At 42.5% G+C, this 17,675-nt stretch overlaps 1 protein-coding gene across 1 annotated transcript in view; it reads left to right on the forward strand.

Annotated features, from left to right (window-relative positions):
- The window catches only part of CLEC11A (C-type lectin domain containing 11A), a 33,029-nt gene that overhangs the window by 11,215 nt on the left and 4,139 nt on the right, over positions 1-17,675 (forward strand). Inside the window, exon 2 of the mRNA XM_032236798.1 lies at positions 4,234-4,444. Within this exon, the coding sequence (XP_032092689.1) occupies positions 4,234-4,444 (211 nt within the window). The remainder of the gene's footprint in view (positions 1-4,233; positions 4,445-17,675) is intronic.

The raw sequence follows: 17,675 nt of genomic DNA on the forward strand, positions 1-17,675 counted from the left end.
GAGGTGACACGAGGCTGGATCCAGGCGGTTGTGACCGCCTCTCTTCGGGAGGGGAACTTCCCCGCCGCACTGAAAGCGGCGGTGGTGAGACCCCTCCTAAAGAAGCCATCTTTGGATCCAGCTGTTCTTAATAACTATCGCCCAGTCTCCAACCTTCCCTTCCTTGGGAAGGTTGTTGAGAAGGTGGTGGCCTTTCAGCTCCAACGGTCCTTGGAGGAAGCAAACTATCTCGACCCCTTCCAGTCAGGCTTCAGACCCGGTTACAGCACAGAAACCGCTTTGGTCGCATTGACCGATGATCTCTGGAGAGCCAGAGATGGAGGACACTCCTCCATCCTGGTCCTCCTTGACCTCTCAGCGGCTTTCGATACCATCGACCATGGTATCCTTCTGCGATGACTGCGGGAGGTGGGAATGGGAGGCACCGTGTTGCGGTGGTTCTCTTCCTACCTCTCGGACAGGTCGCAGTCGGTGTTAGTGGGGGGGCAGAGATCGTCCCCTAGGCCCCTAACATATGGGGTGCCTCAGGGCTCGGTCTTATCCCCCCTACTATTCAACATCTACATGAAACCGCTGGGAGAGATCATCCGTAGGCACGGGATCAGATACCATCAATATGCGGACGATACCCAGTTGTATCTGTCCGCCCCGTGCCAACTCAATGAAGTGGCAGACGTGATGAACCGAGGCCTTGAGGCCGTTATGGACTGGATGAGGGTTAACAAGCTTGTGCTCAACCCAGAAAAGACCGAGTGGCTGTTGTGTTTTCCTCCCAAAGATTCGACCAATATTCCATCACTCAGGCTGGGGGGTCAAATTTTATACCCCTCAGAGAGGGTTCGCAACTTGGGAGTCCTCCTGGATCCACAGCTATCGTTTGACCACCACCTGACGGCTGTGACCAGGGGGGCATTCGCCCAGGTTCGCCTGGTGCGCCAGTTGCGACCCTACCTGAATCGGGAGGCACTCACAACAGTCACTCGGGCCCTTGTGACCTCTAGGCTGGAATACTGCAATGTGCTCTACATGGGGCTGCCCTTGAAGAGCATCCGGCGACTTCAGCTGGTACAGAACGCGGCCGCGCGAGTGATTGTGGGTGCACCGCGGTTCACCCACATAACACCTATCCTCCGCGAGCTGCGCTGGCTACCTGTCAATCTCCGGATGCGCTTCAAGGTGCTATTAGTCACTCATAAAGCCCTGCATGGTAGTGGATCTGGATACTTGAGAGACCGCCTCCTGCCAATCACCTCCCTGCGACCAATTAGATCTCACAGATTGGGCCTCCTCCGTATTCCATTCTTGTGGCTGGCAACCACAAGGAGGAGGGCCTTCTCAGTAGTAGCCCCGACCCTTTGGAACGAACTCCCCGTGGAGATTCGTACCCTCACCACCGTCCAGGCCTTCCGCACAGCCCTCAAGAACTGGCTAGCCCGTCAGGCCTGGGGACATGGATAATTGCCCCTCCCGAATGATGAATGTATGTTGCTTATTACTTTTATTATATGTGTCTATGTCACTGTTTGTACTTCCCCTCCTTGATTTTATGTGAGCCGCCCTGAGTCCCCTCAGGGAAAAGGGCGGCCTACAAATGTTAATAAAATCTCTAAAAAAATCTCTAAATGTCATGTGTCCCTCATAATCCCACATACCATAATTTGAATTGGCATTGGCTATAGCAACTGACTCCCTGGAGAAGAACCTAATACTGGGAAAGATCGAGGGCAAAAGAAGAAGGGGATGAGAGAGAATGAGGTGGCTGGATGGAGTCACCGAAGCAATAGGTGTGAGCTTAAATGGACTTCAGAGGATGGTAGAGGACCGGAAGGCCTGGAAGAACTTTGTCCATGGAGTCGCGAGGGGTCGGACACGACTTCACAATGGAAGACCATTCTTTTCAGTTGCTGTGTTGTTATTCTAACAATAACAAACAGCCGCTGAAAAGAATGGTTCTTCCAACTTTGTAAAAGACCACAAAAAGAAGTGTTTTTTTGAATCTCACAAAATCAATCTGTAAATGTAGTTGCGCAAGGGGTGGATTTGGAAAGAGTAAGATGGGAAAAGGCCCTGAAGCAGTGGAAAGAATACAAAGAAGAAAAGCAGCAGCTTTATTTTCCCCCTGATCTTCAAGATCAGTGATGGCAATCGTATGAAATGCATGCCAAAAGTGGCATACCACAATGTTATGGGTTACATGCCAGCATTCACCAACACCTCACAAGAACTATGTTCCTTGTTTGAGTTACCAAAGAAACTGAAAGAAGCAAATACAAAGAATATGTGAACCTGCAACACCGCCCCCCACAAAACCTTAAAATGGATTCCCACCATCCATATCAGCACATGATCTATCGATTTCAGAACTATGATTGAAAGAGAGAGCAACTTGCAAAATGTGATAGGAACATGGCATCTGCACAGTTCAGCCATCTTCCCACTGCTTCATGAGACAGCTGTTTACACAGCAAAAGCTCATTTTCAAGACACAAGGGTAGAGGATATCAGCAACTTCAAGCTCCAAAATGAGTGCACAATCAATGATCAAGTGAAACCATATTTTGTGTTTGATGAACAAGAAGTGTGTTGAATTATAAATAAATATCTAAAGAATTGTTTTTCTTTTTTGGGGTGTGTGTGTGTATATGTTTGTCTTTATTCCAGCAGAACAGGGGTGAAATTCAGCAGGTTATGGAGAACCAATAGTGAAATTTTGAGTAGTTCAGAGAACCGGCAAATACCACTTCTGGCTGGCCTGAGAGTGGAGAGGGAATGGAGATTTTGCAATATCCTTCCCCTGCCAACTCCACAGAACCGGTAGTAAAAAAAACAATTTCATCTCTGCAGCAGAGTCATGTTAAGCATTTTTCAAATTCTTGATGCACCAGGCCAAAAAATTTCTCAACCTTGGAACTTTAAGATGTGTGGGCTTCATCTCTCAAAATTCCTCAAACAGCATGTGCTGAAATCTACACATCTTAAAGTTGTCCAGGTTGAGAAAAACTGTCCTGGATATTGTCCTAACTGGAAAAGGTAAGTGGTTTTAGGCAGCTGTTATCTAGGAGAGGAGATGGAAGCTAACTGATGATGCCAAGCCCATCTCAGACTTAAATATATAAGCACATGGCCTGACAGCAGTTAATAAGTCTAGTTTCCCCTAGGTGTAGGTACGTCCCATTTTTTCTTAATATCAATGGGTATTTCATTGTGCAGAAATATGATTTAGTTAGTTATGAAAAAAAATAACCTAAAGCAAAGAGGTTTTTTTTAATTTAAAAAGACCAAGTTATGCAAAGCAAACAGTACAACCAGAGCTATGGTAACAGAAGAATTGTAATTGCAAAATAGCAACGAATACTGAATGTGAATTCACATATGCACCCTGGTGCCAGCCTGCCTTTTTTTTTTTTAAATAGAACTTTAGGACTAAAAAACTGAACCAATCAATAGAAGAATGGCTGTATGTTTATCAACTGCAAATATTATAAATAAAAATTTTGTATTAAGCTATGGAAGTACGTGTTTCATGTTAGAGCTTGTAAATCCTAGCGATATGAAAGCTCCCTCCCCAAACTGGAGATTTCTCCTTCTTTCTTTTCCTTTCCCTTCCTCCCCTTTCCTTTCTTTCCTTTCCTTCCCTTCTCTTCCTTTTCCTTCTTTCCTTTCTTTTTTTCATTTCCTCTCCATTCCTTTCCTCTCCCCTCCCCTCCCTCTTTCCCTCCCACTAAGCCTGAACAGTGACCCAAGGGAAATAAAAATTATTGTTTTAAAAAAAGGAAGAAGAAACTCTGGATTTTTTCCTGGAGTTTTTTTTCCTTCTGTTCTGTTCCGCCCACCTCCCATGACTGTATTTGGGAGAGAGAGCAAAAGGCTGGGGGGAGGAGGGAGAGGAGAGGGAAGGAAGGAGTGTGTGTGTTTATGTGTGTGTGTGTTTGGAATAAAACAGAATATACAAGTTGAGAGACAGACATCTTTACCTTGTGCCCAGTGGTGGGATTCAAATAATTTAAGAACCGGTTCTCTGCCCTAATGATTTATTCCAACAACCAATTCACCAAACTGCTCAGAAAGTTAACAACCGGTTCTCCCAAAGTGGTGCAAATTGCCTGAAGCCCAACACTGCTTGTGCCCCTCTCAGCAACCATCTTTACCTTGTGCCCTTCCTGGATTTCTGAGAGGGGAATGCCATGTGAAAATTACTTCTGTAACATTTTTTTGTGGATCTTCTTTCTGAAGCATTTGCAAGAAGTCTTGGAGTTGTCCGAAATGACTGACCAAGAGGATGCCCATGAGGTGGAGTTGACTGAAGTGAAGGAACCAGATGGCAAGAAGCTGGATGAAGAGACCAAGAAGGAAGAACTTGAAGAAGAGGTTCTACACCCCACCCAGCCATGGGTGGCATCTACAGCAGCCCCATCCGAGGAAGAGGATAGCTTCACTTATGTGTGTGAGTAATGCTCAGAAGCGAGGCCACCTCTTTTGTCTAAGACATCCTTTCTTTCAGAAGAATCTTTAGTGCAGCACTCACCAACTTATCTGTAGACCACTGGTGGTCTGCAAGAAAATTTTGGTGGTCCACAGAAAAATTGTTTGTATTTTTTATATTGCACTAAATCAGGTGTCCTCAAACTGCAGCCCCTGGGCTGGATATGTGCAATGAACATTTGTGTTGCTGCAGAGAGTCTCCCCCTTCAGGGTCTTTTTGTGCGGGTTGGAGGGGGGCAGAAATCCCGATTTGGGGTGTGCTTCAGCCTCCTGGTGCAAGGCTTTTGGCAAAGGCTGGAGGGAAGCATCACTGGTGGCGAAGAGCTGGAGGGCCTCGTTCCAGTGGGACTGCATCATGGTCTGGAACTGGCTAACCATCTCAGCCTGCTGAGCCTCTGGGCACTGGCACCTGGACTTGCACTCCTGCAGGTCTTCCCTCTGCTTGGAAAGTCTATGCTCATAGTCCTCAGTGAGGCGCTTCTGCTGAGCCTCCTTCTTGGTCAATTCCAATCTGAACTGAGCCAGCTATTTTGCCAACTCTTTCTCATGGTGGCTGCTTAGCTCCAGAAACTGCTTCCTGTTGGGGCCCCAAGGAGCCCATATGGGCAGGCTAGGAATGGCGAGCAGAGGCTGCCAAGGTGCCCCTTGATGCAAGTGACATAGAGTTGGCCATGTCCACTCAGTCACATGACCATCTTGCCACGCCCACCCAGCCGGTCATTAGGCACATCATATTAGCGGGATTTAAAATTATGAATTTAGTGCTCCCTGAGGCCCGAAAGGTTGGTGACCCCTGCTTTAGTGTACTTTGTCCCAGAGCATGGAACGGGTGTCTCTCCTGCATTTAAAAGACGATGGCTTATGTTAATAGAATATCGTAAGTCCTGTACACTGTGGCACTGAAATGGAACTTCCATATTTAAGAGCAGAACGATTACCTTTATTTTACACATGATGCAGAGAGGGCTGTTGCCAGGCAACCAAAATAGTGCCCATTCACAAATCAGAGAGAATTATTAGTACATTTGGGGTATTCGGAGATTTGAAGAATTACAGGAAACTTTGAGGTGGAAAATTCTCCAGAAACACAGGTCTCGAGGTGGTTTGGTAGAACCATGCTCAGGCTTATAGAAACTTGACTATCAAGGAAAGAAATGGAAAATGAGGAGGGAAATGAAGATAATGGGAATAATGAGGCCTATCTGCTGTACCATCGTAGTGCAGTCACAAATAATCATTCACTATATAGCTTGTGAGCTTTATGTTAAGGCTGTCCTAGACTTATGACCACAATTAGATCCAGAATTTCTGTTGCTAAGCGAGATAGCAGTTAAGTAAGTCAAACCCATTTTATGACCTTTTTTACAAGGTTATTAAGTGAATCACTGCCGTTATTAAGTTTGCCACATAGTTAGTAAGCAAAATCTGGCTTCCCCTCTTGAGTTTGCTTATCAAAAGCCAGTTGGAAAGGTCTGAAATGGTGAACACATGAGTCCAGGAAGCTGCAAACATAATAAATACATGCTCGTTTTCAAACACACATATTTTTGTCATGTAATGGCATGACCAGGGGATGCTACAAGGAATGTAAATGTGAGGACACTTTTTCACAGCCATTGTAATTACCAATGATTGTAAATTGAGGACTAACTGTATAATCCAGCAAAGTTTCACCTTCAGAATCAACATGGAACATTGAGAAAAGTGAGGATCACCATGAGCCAATCAGCGTTCTTGCTAATCAGCCAATCAGCGAATACAAAAATTGTGATGCAAACAGTGCTGTGCTTTCTGAGTTAATACAGCTGCTGGTGCAATAATTTAACCTTAGTCCTGCAACACAGAGAAACCAAGGGATTGGGGAGGGGTCTTCTATATTCTTTTTAAAAGAAAAGAACACTTTAATTGTTGGTATAAGAGGAAAGCTGCCTGAGTATCAAGAAGTCATTCTTCTTGTCTATAAATTATCGCTGGAAACTGTGACAATTGCAGGTTGCATATTTTGCAACCAAATGCCTCTCTCGGTGGTTAGTCATGGCTATGGAGTTTACTATAAAGCCTATAATATATAATTTTTTGGATGGTGGGCTGCAGAATGTTTCATTGGATCCCAGAGATGGGAAATAGGATGAATCAATAGTTTGATAACCATTGCTTATATACCTGACCATGTTGTGTAGGGCTTGTAAAACTGGCTCGAAGATTGAAGACTGGATTTGTTAATATTGTAAAAGTTCCTGTTTGATATTTATTGGAGCAAAATGAAAAAGTATGGATGAGAGACTGCAGATGGCTCACTAGCAGGGGAGTCTGCAGCAGGAAGGCAAAAAAGTCAAGACAGCAGCTGTAACCATAGGATTAAAATCCCGCCCCTTCTTTAACTTCACCTTTGACCTTTTTGTCCCTTCCTCTTATGAATACTCCTGCGCCATCACCATCCCTTCTCTGGCACCCAAAAACCCTTTCAGAACAGGTAAGTCTGCATCTTATTTGTTGCAGCTTTTTGTGTCTGGGGCAAATTTATTCTTCAAATGTTGTGATTGTTAAGATACCCATCTCACCTTTTAAAAGTTTTGAAATCCTTTCCCAGAAGAGGACCTGGCCACATCTACTCTTGGAGTTTGGTCCTTGGAGTGCCATGCAAAGACTGGCACATCCCTTGGGGCAGAGGTGGGTTCCTACCAGTTCGCACCTATTTGGTAGAACTGGTTCGTCAAATCTACCGAACCGGTTAGAAGAGGTTCCACTAGTGGACCCGGAAAGCAGGCTACACCCACAGAAGAGATTCCAAAAATTTTTGAAACCCACCACTGGTCCTTGGATATGATTATTCTACACTATCATGCTCATATTTATAAAATTCAGTGCCTCTGTGAAAGGTAAGGATGACTACTGCATTTGTGGTGCAATCAGAACATTGCGTGTGTTGAAGTTGTTTTAACGCAAACCAAAGATGCCTTTTAAAAAACAAGTTTACATCATATTTTATGCATGCCAGTGCTCTGTGTGAGGTAATTTAAGATGGTTCTGACAAGGGTCGTCGGCATCTTCATATCTGGTCACATGGGCGGCAAGCCTCTCCCATCCGGTCACATGGGTGGCAAGCCACTCCCACAAAGGAGGCCACACCCACAGACTAGATTCGAACAATTTTTGAAACCCACCACTGCCTTGGGGTAACAAGATGTTGTAGGCTTCCGTATTGGAGAGGCTCAAGATTGGAAATGGCAGGTGAGATGACGCTACACTTGCTGTAAATCAGAAGATGGCTCGCTCCCAAGCCCTGCAGAGCTCCAGCATTGCCAATCCTAAAAAGATTATTTTGAGGTTTGAAATGCATCCTAGCTGGATTACAAGAAAACCTACCTGGCTGCCCAAGAGAGGTGGAAACATACCAGAGCTGCCAGGTTGATGCAAGGGCAGACTCTAATGGGTCTTCAGAACAATCCCATTCCTAATTGGTACAAACATTGACTGTAATGGCTCCTCTCATCCTTGTCAAGACTACAGATTGCAGAAGTATAGCAGTTGTCCTCCTGCCTAAAACATGTGGATAGCACCATGTTGGGAAATGCAGTTCTACAATTGTGTAACTTCAACATGAGCTTCTTCTTTTTATTAAATAGGGGATTGTACAGCATTATTTATTTAAGCATCCTCTGCAGAATCACTGGATTTATTCCAAAGAGAGCCGGCTTTGCATCACAGCTGAACCATGAACTGATGTGAGAACTGCTACTGTGCCTTCCCTTAGCAGCTATTATGAGTAACTAAACACATCCACTTTTTCAAGCATCTCCTTTCATTTGTCTTATGTCTCCAAATGATGAATTTAGAGGTTTAGAGGTTTAGAGGTTTTAGAGGTTTTATTTGCATTTGTAGGCCGCCCTTTTCCCTGAGGGGACTCAGGGCGGCTCACAGAAAACCAGGGAAAGGGGAAATACAACATTGAGACAACAACACATAATAAAATAATGAGCAACATGCATACAACATTCGGGCGGGGTAGAAATCCTTATCCCCAGGCCTGACGGGCGAGCCAGTTCTTCAAGGCAGTGCGGAAGGCCTGGACGGTGGTGAGGGTACGAATCTCCACGGGGAGCTCGTTCCAAAGGGTCGGGGCTACTGCTGAGAAGGCCCTCCTCCTTGTGGTTGCCAGCCGACACTGGCTGGCCGATGGAATGCGGAGGAGGCCTAATCTATGGGATCTTATAGGTCGTAGGGAGGTAATTGGCAGAAGGCGGTCTCTCAAGTATCCAGATCCACTGCCATGTAGGGCTTGAATTGATATTTTTCAAAGCCATCACTTTCTGGTTTCTTCCTTATCCTCAGGCATATGTGCCAATGATATTTTACTCAAATCAGGGGTTGCGTAAATCCAGAATTCTTGGTTTTGCCTTGGAAGCTATGGTAGACTTACTGTCATTCCTCCTACCACTTTATTAAAAAAAAAACCTGAGCTTTGAGCTGTTTACTGCCAAATGAGCCTGCACCTCTCTGAGGTTCAAAATCACAACAGTAGTCAAGGGTTTTGGTATCTCTCTAGGAATAAGATTTGCTTGTTTCAAAGAAGCAGCTAAAATGCTTGTGAGGATTAATGAGAAAGGCAGGAGTGTGATAATATTAGATTGTCTTTTTTCCTCACCATTTGAACAGAGTGTGCACTGAACCCCTTTTGTTTCAGATATATTGCCATGCTGGTGTTTCTTTTTTTAGAAATGCAATTGCAACTTGGTTGGCAGCGTGTAGAAGAAGTACAACACAGCATCTTCTGTATTTTTAATGCAATCAAGCAGCACACATCAATATATAGTATGGCAATGGCAGTAACTCATGAGAGACACTTGAAGGTTGAGTGTACTTCATTCTTGTTAGGACACACATGCTAGGAGGCAGGAGAAACAGAAGACCATATTGCTGTTTCAGATTCCTCTAAAAAAATTCGAGTAACTGGATGTCTATCTATCTGTCCCGGTCTGCTGGGTTGTTACCAACCAGTGGACCACAGGACAGCATTGTAGTTTCAGGATATTATTGCCATATCATTTTACTTTCTTTTAAACACACTGGAAAATAATATTGCAGTTACACACAAGCATTTGTTTCAAAATAAAATGTATGGCTTACATGCCACAAATCACACCTGCAAAGAAAGTATGTGCTTATGTTGCCATTTCAGAATTTTTACTGAACCTCAATAAATTGGGTGAAAATCAACAGAGGGTACTAGACAGGGTTAGAAATTGGATTGATAAAATACAATCTTATCAAGATAAGGACTCCCCACTTTCATATGGTTAAGAAAACCAGATCTATCCATGGCATTAAACATAAGTTGAGGGAGATTTGACTTTATTTTAAGGGCAATTATGCACAGCTGTGTGGCTACATTGCTACACAAAGGAAGTACTTGCAAGTACTACATTGATACACAAAACAAGTACCAAGGGGGAAATGTTTTCTTAAAACAGTATAATATCATTGTATCATGAATTATTTTTGTCATTTGGATGGAACAGTTGCCATGAAGCATGTCTATATAAAGGATCATGAAAACAGGCATGTTTACCCTGGACAAGAGATAATTAAGAGTTAAAATTAAGAGGCAACCTAATAGCAGTCTTCAACTGTCCTAATAATTGTTCTGTAGAAGATGAAAGAGATGTACTATATCCACAGCAGCATTTCTCACGTTTAGCAACTTTAAACTGTTTGGGCTTCAACTTCCAGAATTACCCCAGCCAACAGTGAAATAGCACTGGGGTATTCTGAAAATTGAGTTTTAAGCAACATGGCTTAAAGCTGCAAAACTTGAGAAACTGCTCTAGAAGGTAGGACAAAAATGAATGGTAGAAATGGTAAATTTAAAACAGCAACTTTCAATTAAGCTCCAGAAAACCTTTCTTAATAATAAATGCTGTTTGAAACAATTCATTGGCAGGTAAGAAATCTCCATGGCTTAGCTAAGAAAAGAGGTTGAGCTGAAATGAGCTGAACTGAGTTAAATTGGTTGAGGCAGAGCAACCATCTTTTTCTGACACTGCAGATGCAAGGTCATGGTCTTGAACAAAGGTTGGACTGGATAAGTGGTGGAATTCATTTTTTTTTTACTATCAGTTCTGTGAGTGTGGCTAGGTGAGGGGGGGTGTCATGTGACTGAGTGGGCATGGCCAGCTCAATGTCATTCAAGCCTATGCCCACTCAGTCACATAACCACCACCACCCCCGCCACCAAACCACACTCACAGAACCTAGTAGGGAAAAAATGAATTTCTACCTATCTACCTGTTTTCTGCCCAGGCCTGGCCTAATTTGTCAAAGGCCTCTTCCTGCATACTGCCCCACTTTCCTTTCACCAGTCTCATTTCCACTCCTTCAGAGGCCCCGGACTTAGCCCTACTTCCTCCCCCACAACAGCCTCTTTCTTTGGGCTTACCTTTCTCCCGTGCTGTCCAGACTCCGGAAGGCAAGCTCTCCTTTTTGATGCGACTGCGAGAAGCCCCCCAGCTGCAGCTGACTGGAGGCTGCTGAAAACTACCAGAAGTCTCAAACACACTGAAAAAGTCACTGGTGTCACTGCCTTGTTCTTCGCGCTGGCCGCGCATCCCATTGCCTGCTGCTTCACTTTGCTTGGACTTGCCTGGGTAAATCCCTCCAGCACACCTGCTCTGGGGCAAGGCTGTAGTGGGGGAATGGCGCATTTCCCAAACCTGGCCAAGGTGGGTGGTGGCTCTGGGGCCTTGGGGAATGGCATGTCCCTGGGGCCCCAGCCCGACCCAAGGCAAAGGGCGAGCGGGCGGCATGCTACCTTTGGTGAGCAGAGTGGGAGAGGTGTGAAGGTGACTGGCGAGGCGATTAATTGGATCATGTAGTGAAGGCAACATATATAGGGCTGGGATGGGTGGGGCGAGTATCCAGGCGGCAGGCAGGCAGGCGGGGTGAGAAGTGAACAGTGACTGGGCAGGGTGACCTAGTTGTGACCGGGCAGGGGGTAGGGCCAGCCAGAGGCTTCTGGTTCAGCGGACCAGGTCAAATTTCCCCAACCATTTCGCCCGAACCAGTGTGAATTGGCTGAATATGACCTCTGGACTGGATATCCTCAGAGACTCCTTTTGAATCCTAACATCTGTGAAATAATCCCAGAGTGACAGAATAAAAGTGCAAGTTCCTGTGCTTGTAAATGAGTGTGCAGAAGAGGTATCTGTGTCTGCTCACTTCAGCAAAAGGAGGAATGAAGCTCTCTTGCTCTGTGGATGAACAGCTCACACATTTGCCATCCACTCTCTGATCCATAGCAGTTCTAGATGTCTTTAACATCTGCCTGCTGTGTGAATTCAGCCTGCAACATAAAATGATATACTTTGTCTAAATCACTGGCGAGATTCAATTTTTTTTTACTACCAGTTCTGTGGCATGGCTTGGTGCATGTGGCAGAGGAAGGATACTGTATAACCTCCATTCCCTCCCCACTCCAGGGGAAGGTTACTGCAAAATCCCCATTGCCTCCCGATAAGCTTGGACTTGGGAGGCAGATAATAAATAGGGGCTGGGCCAGCCAGAGGTGGAATTTACTGGTTCTCCAAATTACTCAAAATTTTCACCTCCGGTTCTGCAGAAGTGGTTAGAACCTGCTGAATAAATGCCTAAAATCACAGGCATTTCCTACGTTTCTGTTTTGTAATTCAGATGTTTTATTGTGTTTGAATGCTACTTGCACCCCAAGGAATTCTACAAGCCCCACAACCCTAGACTGGCCTGTGGCTACTAATATACCCTGATCTCAGACATCATAGGCTACAAGTGCAAATGATTTGACAAGATACATGTTCAAAAGACAGAACTCTCCACATTATGAGAACATATTGGAAGGCAAAACCCAGAAGGCTGTTTCTGTCAGCATAGAATGTCACTGGAGAAGATAGGAAGGGAGCAGGTGCTTAACTTTTTCCCCAAGCCAAGCTTCCATCTTCTCCCCAAACCCCTTTTCCCATCATTGGTTCCAAACTCTTGAAACATATGTTTACAGTATAGCCTCCATAAGGTTTATAAAAGCCATGAGAAAAAGCTATAGATAAAAGCATTTGATGCCAAAAGGAGGAATGATTTTTACTCATCTAACTCCCATTTTCCAGCTGAAACTTTCACCAGAAGAAATAAACATTGAGGTCTGTCCTTCCTTCCTGGAATGTAACGAATGTTTCCTTGCTCTTCATAAACAAGCTTGATTTTAATATTCAGATCGGTTGCAGCTTTCCTTATTCCAGAAACGAGACATTTGCTGTTTTTGTATTAAGTGTGAGTTTAACTGCTGGGTAAGGGCAACAAGTAGAGCTGCACCACATAATGGACCATCAAGCATAGCAGAGGTAGACAATTCTCATGGTTTTTGAGTGGAATTGATTTTTTCTTTAAAAAAATGCTGCTAAGCCCATTTTAAGGTTATATAACCAGTTTTGTGGGTTTGCTGCCTCAGAATTGTAAGAAAATTGAAGTCATGTGATACAGCTGGATATGGTATCTGCAGGCTGAAAGTACCAGTTCAAGAGCTGCATGGCTATAGTTTCTTAAATTGTATTTTAGGAACTGCCTGCTCTTAGAATGAGTTATGTGTCGCTTTGTCTCAGTAGATGAAAGGTATCAGAGGCGTGAGTGTTGAGCAAAGGAACTTCTTTCTTTCTCTCTGTGCTCATAGCTGTTCACCAGGGACAAAGAGAGAGAAAGGCTTTTTTAAAAATCATTTGTGTTTAAAGTTGTCATCAGGAGCTACTTTCTTCATATCTATCCGTGTGTGTGTGGAAAGCAACACAGAGATGAATTGAGGTATAAAGAGGACTTAAGGGGGTTAAGCTCTTCTTTTTCAAGAAGCTCTTTCAGCTCATGCTATACCTTTCCTCTGTACAATGCACACAAACACACAAAACATGAGCTATCAAATCTGAGCCACCCAAAATTCCACTAAATGGAAACAAGGAAGTTCATTTTCTATACCTCATTTCTGCCACCTTGAGATTGATGGGCAGGTTTGGTAACCCTAACAACGTGCCCCACATGTGCACTTCCAGAAGAAAAAACAACATTCAGATTTAATTCAGCCTCTAGTTTTTAAAAGAAGGAGCATGCAGTATATATGAAAAGGGTGTGGATACAGCTACTTTAAGTTTTTTTTAAAAAAAAATTATTTTCTTTTTTTTAAAAAGAAAGGGGAGATTATTACTTGTTGGAGATTTATTTTTTTACTGGCTTCTATAAATTTCTTATCCAAGAAACATTTTTCAGCATAATATGTACATAAGGGGAAAACACACACACACACACACACACACACACACAAACAATGTGCTTAGCTGTATATGAAGCAAAATTTAACTCTGAATGCTTTAGTTAATGGCTGAAATGAAAATTATTATAGGAATATAATGATCAAAGAAAAGGCATTGTCTCCTGTTTTATTTCTGCCCAGACTCCCTTCCAGGGCCTGAGGCTGCCTTCTTATAAAACAATATATCTGAGTTTTTATTCAGCTTTCATTCATAGTGGGTAGAAACCCCATAAACACATCTTTGTGTTCAACTGTCAATTGTATTTTTAAAAATACAAACAATTGATTGTGAACCCAGTACATAATTAGGACATTGGAGTCTTGCAAGCATTTCACCAATATTAGCTCAATAATTCTAACCACATTTTACGGCAGACTAGTATTATTGCTGTATTTCATTTAGATCTCAAGATAATGTGTATGATTCCTATTGTCCTGGCTCCCATTATCCGGTCCATATTATTCTTACAGAAATCCATTGAAATAGCTTTAGGCAGCAAGAGAGTGAATATCCCAAATTGTTGTATTGGCTTTTGTGGATGAGGGGGGATTTGGACCTCACTTCAGAGGAAAGAAATACCGAGTGCAGAACCCTGAGAAGTATTCTAGTAAAACTGTAACTGTGACTTAACATTAACAAAACTTATGACTAACTTCACATTTCACCACCAGCCAGAGTTTATTTGGTTTACTGAAGAAACCACAACTGGCTGACATGAACTTACTAAGCATAAACTAAGCAAACCAAATTATGACAGTATAAGGATGAGACCATGGAAATATTTGAATGCGATCATTTCTTTTCAGAAATGTTCTGCAAACCATTATTTTCATTTAAAATCAAATGGATAAATGGAGTAAGATTTTAATTTTATTTAATTGATGACATTTAGGTTTTAACTTGCTCTTATTTAGTTTATCAACTTAATGCTGTCTAATCATTACCAGTGGATCCTGGACCAAGTGTGACCCTTATTCCCAAATGTGCGTATTGTATATTTCTATATAAATATATGTGAATAAGTGCAGGGATAGTTCATCTGATTAGTTAATCACTTTCTTTGCTATTATATTGCTGAAACTTTTCACAGTGAAAGATGAGACATAATACAATAATAGTCGAACCCTAATCTAAATATACAGGGTGTAGCAGAAGTCAAGGCATGGCCCAATCAAAATATGTTTTATAATTTAAAAAAATAGGGTAAAGATTATCATCCTTTGAAATGTTCAAAGGCTGCGCATCAAATATTTAAGGAAGGTTTTTTTTAAAAAAAAATGCAACCAATTTGAACATTTAATGTATAGTAGTTTATAGAATAAATACTCAGACAAACAAGCTAATAGTAAACAACAGCCTAATCAAGGAACCACCAAGACCACTTCCACAAATATTGACAGGACAAGCCAGTAGTATATACAATGAGAGTAAACTCACTCCATACTAGCACTGATGATGTTACCTAGTTTACCTGCAAGAAAACAAAGAAGCTCAGAGAGCACTTAGGACCCCACAATTAATAGAATAAACTGTTCATGGGGCACGACGGGGTATGTACCGTAAGTAGTGGTTGACTTAAAACCACAATTGGGACCAGAATTTTCAGTGCTAAGCAAGGCAGTTAAGTGAATCATGCCCAATTTTGAAAACACTTTTTTTTTTTTGCCATGATTGATAAAGTAATTCCTGCAGTTATTAGGTGAATCTGGCTCATCCCAATGACTTTGTTGTTGGAAGTTGGTTGGGAAGGTCAAGGGCAAAACCACATGATCCTGGGAAGCGGCAATCTTTGCAAATACAAACCAGTTGCCAAGTACTTGAATTTTGGTCACATCACCCTGGGGATGCAGTGATGGTCATAAACGTGAGGACCAGTGAGTGGGTTGTTTTTTTTACTGCTGCTGTAACTTTGAACGGTCCTTAAACAAATGGTCTAAGTCTGAGGCTCTCTGTCTTCCCGAGGTGGCGCAGTGGTTAGAGCGCAGCACTGCAGGCTACTTCAGCTGACTGCAGTTCGGCTGTTCAAATCTCACCGGCTCGGGGTTGACTCAGCCTTCCATCCTTCCGAGGTGGGTAAAATGAGGACCCGGATTATTGTTGGGGGCAATATGCTGACTCTGTAAACAGCTTAGAGAGGGCTGAAAGCCCTATGAAGTGGTATATAAGTCTAACTGCTATTGCTACTCTCTCAACTGTCTCATTTTATTTTTTTAACCAATGTCTCATTTATTATGTTTATGCACCACTGGAAAATGCACACAGACATTGTTCCTTATAGCAGCCTAATCATGGAATTGGGTTGCCCTGCATTTTGCACTAGTGCTCAAGTTACTGGGAGAAAAAGGTGATTCTTAATGAAATTGGCAAGCAAGCCCACTTCCCAGCTATATTTTACCCCTCTTAGTCTTGTTTAAAATGTATAGTTGCAAAAGGTAAGGAGGTAGTGTAATCTGAGAGCTGCCCATAGCAAGAGAGTTCATCTGCATGCGGCGGGCTCCTGCAAAAGCAACTGGTAAATTGAGCTAGTTAGGGTGCCACATCTGTCCTAATCCTGATTTGATTTCAAGCCAATTACAATAGTTAGTGAAGCATTTTAAGGAAATTGTCTGAGAATTGAACCATTTACGTTTTAGATTTACATATGTTGAGGAGATGGAAAAATTCAAGGATAACACTCTGTGGCTCTTTATTCCTTCCTTAAGTTAAAGGTTAATCATTTTCTGACACTAAAGGCATCCTGCATCTAATTTATAAAAACATAAAATGCATTGATCCTGGAGAGGAATAATTTAATCCTCTCCTCCCCTTTCTATATGGAAGGATCTGATTTGTATGAAAATCCTTTTTTTTTAACTGACTTTATTCAACTACCCCTTTCCTTTTATATTTCTATTAACTATTCAATACATTCAAGATAAAATCCCCATGGCATCTAGGACTCATCACATATCTTGGATGTCCTATAGCTGCCTTCTCTTTCCCATTTATTGCACAATGAGGTACAAATAGATACAGGGATCAGATAGTATCCTCTGTTAGCCAATGCATCTTCCCAGCTTGCCTGCTCAACTGGAATTGGGTTGTCTGTAATGACAATTTGACCATAACATGATCTATAGCTCAGTTAAGGGATATTTCACTAGTTATGTGAGAAATGGACCTCACCTTCGTAGCAGTAGACCAATTTCTGTTAAAGGAATTTGACTCAAATTAGTACACAGTTTTCACATATAATTTATGTATCAGGATATGCCATAATTTTTGAACTAAGAGTCACACTTTGTCATTAGATTGCACAAATGTACTACAGAAGCTTCTGGGTAGGTGCCCACCCACGTTGAACCACAAATACATCATGGGACAAGTGAAGTGGCATTTTTTTTTTAATAGTAAGGAGTTGGTCCAGCTACATGGCACCACCTAGCTGACTCTCTAAAACGTTAAACCGAGATACAATTAGTGTTTGGATGAGAGATCACCAGAAATAGATAAGAAGTCAAAAGATACGGGTGGTCCTTGCTTAATGATAATTTGTTTATGACCATTCAAAGTTAAAATGAACACAAAATGGGTGCTTTATAATCTGTAAAGGACTCCAGTCAACATAACTGGTTGTGCTGCCCCTCCATGGTCATATGATCATGTCTGGCAGATCAGCTTTATGACTGGTTGCAGCATTCCATGGTTAGTTACATGACTCCAATGTGCAATAGGTTTTGCCAGTTTCAGATTTTCAAATGGAGTCACTCAATGACCATGGCATTCAATTAACATCCATGGAGTTCACTTAAAATGGTAGTATTCTCTAATAACACTAGAGTTATAAAAGACCAGAGAATCACTTCTGATCAATAGATACCTCAACTTCTGACT

Source organism: Thamnophis elegans, chromosome Z (genome assembly GCF_009769535.1).
Source record: "Thamnophis elegans isolate rThaEle1 chromosome Z, rThaEle1.pri, whole genome shotgun sequence".
Lineage (NCBI taxonomy): Eukaryota > Metazoa > Chordata > Lepidosauria > Squamata > Colubridae > Thamnophis > Thamnophis elegans.